The sequence below is a fragment of the Pleurodeles waltl genome, chromosome 12 (genome assembly GCF_031143425.1).
Source record: "Pleurodeles waltl isolate 20211129_DDA chromosome 12, aPleWal1.hap1.20221129, whole genome shotgun sequence".
Taxonomy (NCBI): domain Eukaryota; kingdom Metazoa; phylum Chordata; class Amphibia; order Caudata; family Salamandridae; genus Pleurodeles; species Pleurodeles waltl.
The window spans coordinates 664,006,545-664,018,763 of NC_090451.1; the positions used below are offsets into that span (position 1 = coordinate 664,006,545).

The following is a 12,219-nucleotide window of genomic DNA, read 5'->3' on the forward strand; positions in this document are numbered from 1 at the left end:
GGTTCTTCAATAGTGAAAGCTTGAATTTCACTGACTCTTCGCAATGATGTAATTGCGACTGTGAAGGCAACCTTCCATGTTAAGAATTGCATTTGACATGAGTGCATAGGTTCAAATGGTGGGCCCATAAGTCACGTAAGCACTATGTTTAAATTCCAAGAAGGAACTGGTGGTGTCTTGGTTGAAATGATGCGTTTTAAGCCTTCCATGAAGGCTTTAATAGCAGGAACTTTAAAAAAGAACTGTGCTGTATATTTTGTAAATATGCTGAAATTGCAGTAAGATGTATTTTTATGGAAGAGAATGCTAAATTAGATGTTTGTAAATGAAGTAAATAGCATTCAATATCTTGTATTTATGCTGTAAGAGGGGCAATCTGTTTAGATTGACAGTAATATACAAATCTTTTCCATTTGTTAGCATAGCACTGTCTAGTAGTGGATCGTCTTGCTTGCTTAACCACATCCATACATTCTGATGGTAGTTGTAAATACCCAAACTCTATGACCTCAGGAGCCAAAGCGCCAGATTGAGTGTGTTGGAATTTGGGTGTCTGATCTGCCCTTTGTTGTGTCAACTGGTCTGTTCTGTTTGGGAGTTTGGAGTGTGGTACTACTGATAGGTCTAATAATGTTATGTACCATGGTTGACGGGCCCACGCTGGTGCTATGAGTATCATATTGAGTGTGTTTTGACGCAATTTGTTGACTACAAATGGAATGAGTGGGAGAGGGGGAAAAGCGTAAGCGACTATCCCTGACCAATTGATCCCTAGAGCATTGCCCTTGGATAGGGGATGTGGGTGTCTGGATGCGAAGTTTTGGCATTTTGCGTTTTCGCTTGTGGCAAACAGATCTGTTTGGTGTTCCCCATTGTTGAAAGTATTTTTGAAGTACTTGAGGGTGAATCTCCCACTCATGTGTTTGTTGTTGATTTCTGCTGAGAACATCTGCGAGTTGGTTGTGTATTCCTGGAATGTGTTGTGCTACCAGGTGAATTTGGATGTGTATTGCCCATTTCTAAATTTTTTGAACTAGGAGGGAGAGTTGGGACAAATGTGTCCCTCCTTGCTTGTTTAGGTAATACATGGTAGTCATATTGTCTGTTTTGATCAGGACATTCTTCTGAGTGAGAAGCTTTGAGTACTAGGAAGAAAGCTAACAACTCTAAGTGATTTATGTGTAGCTGTTTGTGTTGGGCATCCCATTGTCCTTGGATGTTGTGATTGTTGAGGTGAGCTCCCCAGCCAATCATTGATGCATCTGTTGTAATTATGGTCTGAGGCACAGGGTCTTGACCACCCTTAGTTTAGATTTGTGGAATCCCACCACTGAAGGGACATGTATTTTTGGCAGTCTATCAACACTAGATCTTGAAGTTAACCCTGTGCCTGTGACCATTGTTGTGCAAGGCACTGTTATAAGGGCCACATGTTTAGTCTTGCATGTGGAACCATTGCAATACATGATGCCATCATCCCTAACATTTTCATGACAAATCTGACAGTGTACTGTTGACCTGTCTGTATCTGTGCGATTATATTTCGGAATGCTTGTATTCTTTGTGTATTTGGACTTGCTATCGCTTTTTGAGAATTTAGTATTGCACCTAAATAGTGTTGTATTTGCGCAGTTTGTTGTTGCGACTTTTGGTAATTTATTGAGAACCCTACCGTGTGCAGGGTTTGTATTACGTAATGCGCATGGTTTTGATACTGCGTATGACTGTTTGATTTTATTAGCCAATCGTCTAGATATGGAAAGACATGTATATGTTGTCTTCTTAGGTAGGCTGCGACTACCGCTAGGCACTTTGTGACTACCCTTGAAGCTGTTGTTATTCCGAAGGGTAACACTTTAAACTGATAGTGCTTTCCTTGAATGACAAACCTGAGATATTTTCTGTGCGCCGGATAGATGGGTATATGAAAATACGCATCCTTGAGGTCTAATGTTGCCATGAAATCATGTTTTTGAAGTAGTGGGATAACATCCTGGAGAGTTACCATGTGAAAGTGTTCTGACAGGATGTAAAGGTTGAGGGTCCTGAGATCTAATATTGGTCTTAGGGTGCCATCCTTTTTTGGAATGAGGAAGTACAGTGACAAACTCCAGTCCCTACTTGATTTTGTGGCACGGGTTCTATTGCTTGTTTGAGTAATAGAGATTTGACTTCTTCCTGTAACAGACTGATGTGTTTTGTGAATAATTTGTGTGGTTTTGGTGGAATGATTGGGGGAGTTTGTATCAATTCTAGGCAATAACCATTGCAGATAATTGATAGTACCCAATTGTAATTGTTTTGCCAATTGGTGTGGAACTTTTGTAGTCTTTGTCCCACAGGGGAGGGAGGTTTGGAGTGGAAGGGGATGAAACAAGTCACTGTTTAGTGTGCTGTGAGGTTTGTTTAGAGGTTTGATATTTCCCTCTACTTCTGGGATACTGTCCTCTATATGTGCCCTTAAAACCACCTCGTTGGTATTGAGGTTGGTAGGCTGGTTTTGCCTGCGATGTGGATGCCTCCGCTGTTTGAGCTCTAAATCCACCCCTAAACTGAGGTTTCCGAAAGGATCCCCAGTATGGTGTGGTGTATAGTGCACCCATATCTTTTGCGGTGTCTGAATCCTTACGCAATTTTTCAATTGCAGTGTTCACTTCTGGGCTGAAAAGTTTTTTTTTTTAAATTGAACAGCATATTCAACACCGCTTGTTGGATTTCGGGTTTGAAACCTGAGGACCTGAGCCACGCATGCCTTCCTATTGTTACAGCAGTGTTGCCACTCCTGGCAGCTGTGTCTGCTGCGTCTAGGGCAGATCTAATCCGATTATTGGTGATGGCTTGCATGTCCTCTAATATTTGCTGTGCCCTCTTTTGATGTTCCTTGGTGAGATGCTGAATTATGTCTTGCATCTCATCCCAATGGCCCTGTCGTATCTAGCCAACAACGCCTGTGTGTTGGCTATCCTCCATTGATTGGCTGCCTGGGATGCAACTCTCTTCCTGCAGCATCAAATGTCCTACTCTCTTTGTCTGGTGGGGGTGCATCACCTGATGACTGTGAGTTTGCCCTCTTTTTGGCAGCACTTACTATTACTGAGTCTAGAGGGAGTTCTTGAGTTATGTAGACAGGATCAGAGGGAGGTGGCTTGTATTTCTTCTCTATCCTAGGAGTAATTATCCTTGCTTTAACTGGCTCGCTAAATATTTGATCAGCGTCTTTTAGCATGCCGGGGAGCATAGGGAGCGACTAGTATGTTGAATGTGTGGAGGAGAGTGCATTAAACAAACAATCGTCCTCCAACGGTTCAGTGTGCATGATGACTGTAAGGAAATGCCTCATTGGCATGGTTACCCCCTGACTTTTTGCCTTTGCTGATGCTAAGTTATGATTTGAAAGTGTGCTGGGACCCTGCTAACCAGGCCCCAGCACCAGTGTTCTTTCCTTAAACTGTACCTTTGTCTTCACAATTGGCACAACCCTGGCACTCAGGTAAGTCCCTTGTAACTGGTACCCCTGGTACCAAGGGCCCTGATGCCAGGGACGGTCTCCAAGGGCTGCAGCACGTCTTATGCCACCCTAGGGACCCCTCACTCAGCACATACACAGTGCTTCACAGCTTGTGTGCGCTGGTGGGGAGAAAATGACTAAGTCAACATGGCACTCCCCTCAGAGTGCCATGCCAACCTCACACTGCCTGTGGCATAGGTAAGTCACCCCTCTAGCAGGCCTTACAGCCCTAAGGCAGGGTGCACTATACCACAGGTGAGGGGATATGTGCATGAGCACTATGCCCCTACAGTGTCTAAGCAAAACCTTAGACATTGTAAGTGCAGGGTAGCCATAAGAGTATATGGTCTGGGAGTCTGTCAAACACGAAATCCACAGCACCATAATGGCTACACTGAAAACTGGGAAGTTTGGTATCAAACTTCTCAGCACAATAAAAGCACACTGATGCCAGTGTGCACTTTATTGTAAAATATACCCAGAGGGCATCTTAGAGATGCCCCCTGAAAACATACCCGACTTCCAGTGTGGGCTGATTAGTTTTTGCCATCCTGCCACACACCAGACATGTTGCTGGCCACATGAGGAGTGTGCCTTTGTCACTCTGTGGCCAGGAACAAAGCCTGTACTGGGTGGAGGTGCTTCTCACCTCCCCCTGCAGGAACTTTAACACCTGGTGGTGAGCCTCAAAGGCTCACCCCCTTTGTTACAGCGCCACAGGGCATCCCAGCTAGTGGAGATGCCCGCCCCTCCGGCCACTGCCCCCACTTTTGGCAGCAAGGCTGGAGGAGATAATTAGAAAAACAAGGAGTCACCCACCAGTCAGGACAGCCCCTAAGGTGTCCTGAGCTGAGGTGACTCTTACTTTTAGAAATCCTCCATCTTGCAGAAGGAGCATTCCCCCAATAGGATTAGGGATGTGCCCCCCTCCCCACAGGGAGGAGGCACAAAGAGGGTGTAGCCACCCTCAAGGACAGTAGCCATTGGCTACTGCCCTCCCAGACCTAAACACACCCCTAAATTTGGAATTTAGGGGCACCCGAGAACCTAGGAAACTAGATTCCTGCAACCTAAAGAAGAAGAAGGACTGCTGACCTGAAGTCCTGCAGTGAAGACAGAGACCACAGCTGATTTGGTTCCAGCCCTACCGGCCTGTCTCCCTACTTCGACGAAAACTGCAACAGCGACGCATCCAACAGGCACTGGGTCTTGAAAAGGCTGCCCTTTGTTTAAATTTACAGGGTTCCACCATTGAAGCGAAGAGTGTGTTTGGCGGTCTATCAACTCTAAATCTTGGAGTTGATCCTGTGCCTGCGTCCATTGTTTTGCTAGGCACTGTTGTAAGGGCTGCATGTGTAGTCTTGCGTTTGGACAACAGCTATGCATGAGGACTTCATGCCTAGTAGTTTCATCACAAACCTTACCGTGTATTGTTGGTTTGTTTGCATGCTTGATCTTACATTTTGAAACAACTGAACTCTTTGTGGACTTGGAGTAGCAATTGCTCTTTGTGTGTTGAGTGTTGCTCCTAAGTATTGTTGTATTTGGGATGGTTGTAGATGTGATTTTTGGTAATTTAACCCTAGTTTGTGTAGAGAATCTATGACGTATTGCGTGTGAAATTGACATTGTTGCTGAGTGTTGGCTTTTATTAGCCAATCGTCCAAATATGGAAATACGTGCATGTTCTGTCTCCTTATATGAGCTGCTACTACGGCTAGGCATTTTGTAAATACTCTGGGGGCTGTTGTTATTCCGAACGGTAGCACTTTGAATTGATAATGTTTGCCTTGTATTACAAACCTGAGGTATTTCCTGTGAGATGGATGGATGGGCATGTGAAAATACGCATCCTTGAGATCCAGTGTTGTCATGTATTCCCCTTTTTTTTAATAAGGGAACTACGTCCTGAAGTGTTACCATGTGGAAATGATCTGATTTGATGAAGAGATTCAGTGTTCTGAGATAGGCCTTAGTGTTTTGTCCTTTTTTGGAATAAGGAAATACAGGGAGTAAACGCCTGTTCCCTTCTGGTGATAGGGTACTAGCTCTATGGGTTGTTTTTGTAGCAGTGCTTGGACCTCTATTTGTAATAGGTCTAAGTGTTGTGGAGACAATCTGTGCGGTTTTGGTGGAACATCTGGAGGGAATGTAGTGAATTCTTTGCAATAACCATGTTGGATAATTGATAGGATCCACGTGTCTGTGGTAATGTGTGTCCAATTGTGGTAGTATTTGGTTAGCCGCCCACCCACTGGTGACAAGTGTTGGGGAAGTGTGACATTGAAGTCACTGTTTGCTAGGGCTTGGTTTGGAGGGCTGGAATTTCCCTCTTCCTCTTGGGAATTGTCCTCTGTAGGAACCACAAAACCCCCCTCTTTGGTATTGCGACTGGTAGGTGGGTTTTGTTTGGGAGGTGGATGGTTCAGATGTCTGTTGTCGAAACTCCCCCCTAAACTGTGGTTTCCTAAATGTGCCTCTGTACTGTGAGGAGTAGAGCGCGCCCATGGCTTTGGCCGTGTCTTTTTTCATTTTCTCGATCGCGGTATCCACCTCCGGCCCAAACAACTGATGTTGATTAAACAGCATATTTAGTACCGCCTGTTGTATTTCTGGTTTAAATCCAGAACTTCGCAGCCATGCATGTCTTTGAATCGTTACAGCTGTGTTGACAGTCCGTGCTGCTGTATCTGCAGAGTCCAAGGCAGACCGTATTTGATTGTTCGATATGGCCTGTCCCTCTTTAACTACTTGCTGTGCACGTTTTTGGTGTTCCTTGGGCAAATGCTGGATGATGTCTTGCATTTCGTCCCAGTGTGCCCTGTCGTAGCATGCAAGTAGAGCTTGCGAGTTAGCAATTCGCCATTGATTGGCTGCTTGTGATGCCACTCTCTCGCCAGCTGCGTCGAACTTTCGACTCTCTTTATCAGGCGGTGGGGCATCCCGTGATGATAGTGAGTTCGCCCTTTTCCTTGCAGCCCCCACAACCACTGAGTCCAGAGGGAGCTGTTGAGTTATAGACACTGGGTCTGACGGGGGCGGTTTATATTTCTTTTCGACCCTTGGCGTGATAGCTCTCCCCTTTACAGGCTCTTGGAAGACCTGTTGTGCGTGCTTGAGCATGCCCGGTAGCATTGGCAGGCTTTGATAGGATGTGTGAGTGGATGCCAGAGTGTTGAAAAGGAAGTCATCCTCCACTGGTTCCGAGTGCATTGTTACATTGTGGAACGTAGCTGCCCTGGCTAGTACTTGCGTATATGCTGTACTGTCCTCTGGTGGTGAAGGCTTGGCTGGATAACACTCTGGGCTGTTGTCAGATATAGGTGGTTCGTATAGATCCCAGGGATCTGATTCATCTTGGGTCATCCCAGTATGTGTGGGTGACTGTGCCATCGGTGTACCCACTGGTGACAAGTGAGGTGATTGCAGTGGGGATGGTTGTGGTGAGAACTGTGGTGGTGGTGATTTGTCTCTAACCACTTTGGCTTTCGGTTGCATTTCAGTTTCTTGAAAGGCTAGTTTTCTTTTCGATTTGAGTGGAGGGATGGTTTGTATCCTCCCTGTGTCCTTCTGGATTTGTAACCTTTGGTGCGTTTGGTCATGTTCTTCAACATCCAGATCTTGCTCAAATCTGTGCCTTTCTTTGAGCTGCATAGAAAGCCCTTGCTCCTCAGTGTAGGAAGAGCGTTTCAGCTCCGAAGCCGTTTTTTTTCGGTACCGAAATTCCTAATGTAATTGTCTTTTTCGGTTCCGAGGCTTGCTTGACTCGATGCCGAATTTTTTCGGTGCCGGAATCTCGACCGGAGTCGAAGACTTCGGCAAATCTTTGGCTTTTTTCGGCGCCGATGTTTGGATACCTTCCTTTCTATGGGTTGAGCCATGGCCTGCTGGCGGTGGCGTCCCCGTGGTCTTGAATTTTTTGGTGTGACCCTGGGTGTGGGACGGGGCAGGTTTACTCACAGTTTGTTGCACCGTCGAGGGTCGTTCACCTTCGGATTCATCCGAGTCTGTTTCTTGGATGGAAATTCGCTCTTCCTCCTCGACGTCGAGAACTTGTTTCGGCTTCGACGCCATTTGTAGTCTTCTTGCGCGGCGATCTCTTAAGGTTTTCTTCTATCAAAACGCTCAGCAAGCTTCACAAGTATCCTCTCTGTGTTCAGGAAACAAACACAGGTTACAGACCCGATGCTGGTCTGTATAAGGATACTTTGCGTGACATTTAGGACAGAAACGGAAGGGGGTCCGGTCCATTAGTCTTGGACGACGGGTGTGGTCGGGCCGACCAGGCCTTGATGAAGAGCAGAAGCCCCGAAGGGCCGCCGAAGCAGTCTTGATGTCGGTGGCGATACACTAAAACTAAACCGGTACCGAACGAGAACAATACCGACGATTTTTCGATTCTTTTCAGCTTTCCCGATTCGAAATATGGAGCGAAGAGGAACACGTCCGAACCCAATGGCGGAAAGAAAACAATCTAAGATGGAGTCGACACCCATGCGCAATGGAGCCAAAAGGGAGGAGTCACTCGTTCCCGTGACTCGAAAAGACTTCTTCTAAGAAAAACAACTTGTAACACTCTGAGCCCAACAGTAGATGGCAGGAACAGTGCACAGCATGTGTATCTGCAGCTACACATGCCATTGAACAAATATATATATACACACACACCTTGACGTAGCAGCAAGTCATCCCGCAGCAGACAGATGAAGTAAACACAACCAGGCTGGGCGTAGTGGGGTCGAGGAATCATGGGAACCTCCTGACAAGAGAAAAAATAATTTGTTAAAAAACAGGGTGTAAACAGCATGAAATTTTCAAATACACAAAGAACAACAATTGAGGGAACAGAAAAAGTAGAAACTTTTTTTTTTAAAAGGACACTTTTTAAAAAGGTCATTTACCTGCATATCACAAAGAATCTTCAGCAAAGCAACAAATAGACTATTATACACAGAAAGGAATATGTTACACTGCAAGCATCTGTTCTAGTGTATGAAGAGCTCGTTCTGCAACTGAATCTGGTTGAGGGGAAAAAAACTGGCAGGTCAATGGATTGATTGAGGTGAAATTGTGAGACAACCTTAGGTAGGAATTGAGGCTTAGTGTGAAGAACCACTCTGTCTCTATGTATTTGAAAGAAGCGTTCTTCTAAGGTTGGAGCTCACTACCATGCCTGAATGAGGTAATGGCAACTAAGAATGCCACTTTACATGAAAGAAACTGAAGGAGGCATGAGTGTAGGGGCTCAAATGGGGGACCCATGAGGCAACAAGTTTCCATGTTTATTTTGTCTTAGGTACAAGTAGGCCCAACCCCTTGCAGCACAAACCCTTTGGCTGCTAGTTTACAGAGAAGGGAACTGTCTGCAGTTGAGGTAATATGTTGTCCATAGGTTAATGCTGTTTGAACTTGTATTTATGGTTCAGTAATGAAAAGCCTTTATTAATAGGGTGAGCGCTGTAAAATGTTTTAAGGTCACACTGCACTACTGACAGTGGCTCCACTAAAAAAAAGAAAAAAGTGAACACACGTTCAAAAAGTTTAACAATATGAGGCCAAGTACAATGCTCCCAGAATGCTCTCTGATGAAATGCAAATATTTGCAGAAGCTTGTAAGCAAGAGTGATGATTCTTTGCTTTCAAAATAAAATGTTCAGAAAAAAAGCAAGTAGGAAAAAAATTGTTTCAATACATTAAATTTTAGGTGCTATTTCTTTGAAGTGTCAATTAGTAAAATGTGTTGATAGATGCTAGTATTTCTAAAAATATTCCGAATGGAAAATCAGTGTAACCATTTTCAACAAGATTATGGGCCAAAAGAAAAAATTAATTTGGTCTCAAAAAGCACACGTAACAAAGGCCCTGCCAGGGGGGGCCCTCAGCACAGGACCTGCCCTGAGTGAGTCTGGAGGGGAGCCCATCCATGTTCTTTGCACTTGGACCCTCTCCAATTTTGTTACAGCACTGATTTGCACAGTAGTTTCTGGCACTGGACAAAACTACTTTGTGTGCCAATAGGCTCCTTGTGGAAGAGCACAATGCGATCATTCACAGTAAAGCCAGCATATAGCTAGAGAGAGAAACAGAAGTTTAATAAAAATAAAATGTCTTAGTTAATGCCAGACTTAATTAGGGACCGAATTCTTAAAGAAAGTCACAAAAGAGCGCCCATGGTATAAGTCTTTGAATTGGTGGCTTTCATTAATTAAATTAGTAGGTTTGCAGACTCAAAGGCATTCAAGCTCTTGAAATATTGCTTACTGCGTCCTCCAGCCCCAGTATGTAGATCTTCATAAAGGTGGCAAAATAAGGAAATGGCTATAGTAGGGATTGAAACTGCAATATTTAAGCCCTAACATAGTAGTAGCCCTGGCATAATTAGAGAGGCTATTATCAGAGGTCTTACATAATGAGATTGCTGCCATAATGTGTCTCTGCGCAACATGGCACCAGAGGGACAAGTAGATTTTTTTTTTTTTACAGGACAAGTAGATTTGAAAAGCAACCTGACCAATGGACAAGTAAATATTTTATTAAATTCCACACCCCTGGACTGAGACCACTGACGAGCTAGGCATTGCTGCATGGGACACATGTAACCTTGCACAGTATCTATGGCAATGCAAGATGCTGTGATTCCGAGCTGACGCATAACCGTCCTTACTGTGAGAGTCTTGTTTGTTCTGAAATGGGGTAAGTTCTTGAAAGTTCTGAATCAGAGTGGCATTGGGGTAGGCTAGCCCTATTTGTGCATTTAGGATTGCTCCCAAGTAAGGTTGATGCTGTAGAGGTTGGAGGTGAAACTTGGGGATGTTCATAGTAAACTAACCAGGGCCCCAGTGATTATGCCATCTCCCTTCTAACTTGGTAACTTGTACCATTTTCAACCAACATTTGGCATACTGGTGCCCCCATGTAAGTCCCTAGTATATGGTACCGAGGTACCCAGGGGATTGGGGTACCAGTGGATCCCTATGGGTTGCAACATGTATTATGCCACCCCTGGGGTGCCAATGCAAAGTGTTCTTCAGGCCTGTCATTGCAGCCTTTTTCACCATAGGCCACTGCACCAGGTCACTATAAGTCACCCCTATGGCAGGCCCTCCTAGCCCGGAGGGAAGGGTGCAAGTACCTGTGTGTGAGGCACCCCTGCACTAGCAGAGGTGCTCCCACGAACTCCAGTGCCATTTTCATGGACTTCATGAGTGCAAGGACGCCATTTTATGCGTGTACTGGACATAGGTCCCTAACTATGTCCAGCTACATAATGGTAACTCTGAACCTACGCATGTTTGGTATCAAACATATCGGAATCATACTCCAATATTGTTGCCAGGATTGGAAGTATGATTCTATGTATACTGGGGGTTCCTTAGAGAACCCCCAGCATTGCTCCTACCAGCCTTCTAGGATTTTCACGGAAGACCAGGCTGCTGCCACCCCTCAGACAAGTTTATGCCCTCCTGCTGCTTGAACAGCTCAAGCCCAGGAAGGCAGAACAAAGGATTTCCTTTTGGAGAGGGGGGTAACACCATCTGCCTTTGAAAATAGGTGTTGCATGGTTTAGGAGGGGTAGCCTCCCCAAACCACTGGTATGCTTTGAAGGGCACATTTTGTGCCCTCCATGCATAAGGAAAATGTCACTTACCCAGTGTACATCTGTTCGTGGCATTAGTCGCTGCAGATTCACATGCTGTGCATAGTCCGCCGTCTGGTGTTGGGTCGGAGTGTTACAAGTTGTTTTTCTTCGAAGAAGTCTTTTCGAGTCACGAGACCGAGGGACTCCTCCCACTTCGGTTCCATTGCGCATGGGCGTCGACTCCATCTTAGATTGTTTTCCCCGCAGAGGGTGAGGTAGGAGTTGTGTATGCTAATAATAGTGCCCATGCAATGGAATAAATACGTATGTACAAAATGAAGGTTTAATGTAATATATTTACAAATGTACAAATGTTCAAGATCTACTTCTAAACGGCTACAGGCTCCCGGGGAGGAGGGTGGGCGCATGTGAATCTGCAGCGACTAATGCCACAAACAGATGTACACTGGGTAAGTGACATTTTCCGTTCTGTGGCATGTGTAGCTGCAGATACACATGCTGTGCATAGACTAGTAAGCAGTTATCTCCCCAAAAGCGGTGGTTCAGCCTGTAGGAGTGGAAGTAGTTTGAAATAAAGTTCTTAGTACGGCTTGACCTACTGTGGCCTGTTGTGCAGATAACACATCTACACAGTAGTGTTTAGTAAATGTATGAGGCGTAGACCATGTATGCCTTACATATTTCGGTCATTGGAATATTTCCTAGAAAGGCCATAGTAGCACCTTTCTTTCTGGTTGAGTGTGCCTTTGGTGTAATAGGCAGTTCTCTCTTTGCTTTAAGATAGCAGGTTTGGATGCACTTTACTATCCATCTGGCGATACCTTGTTTTGAAATTGGATTTCCTGTATGAGGTTTTTGGAAGGCAATAAATAGTTGTTTTGTCTTCCTAATTTCTTTTGTCCTGTCAATGTAGTACATTAGCGCTCTCTTGATGTCTAATGTATGTAGTGCTCTTTCAGCTATTGAATCTGGCTGTGGGAAGAACAATGGTAAGTCCACTGTTTGGTTTAAGTGGAACGGTGAGATAACCTTTGGTAAGAATTTTGGATTTGTTCTTAGAACAACCTTATTTTTGTGTATTTGAATAAATGGTTCTTGTATGGTAAACGCC

At 44.8% G+C, this 12,219-nt stretch overlaps 1 protein-coding gene across 2 annotated transcripts in view; it reads right to left on the bottom strand.

The window, feature by feature from the left end:
• Positions 1 to 12,219, bottom strand: part of ASH1L (ASH1 like histone lysine methyltransferase) — a 719,892-nt gene that overhangs the window by 106,977 nt on the left and 600,696 nt on the right. For both annotated transcript variants that reach the window (XM_069218459.1, XM_069218458.1), the window contains exon 22: positions 8,177 to 8,267. In XM_069218459.1, coding sequence (XP_069074560.1) covers positions 8,177 to 8,267 — 91 coding nt within the window. The remainder of the gene's footprint in view (positions 1 to 8,176; positions 8,268 to 12,219) is intronic.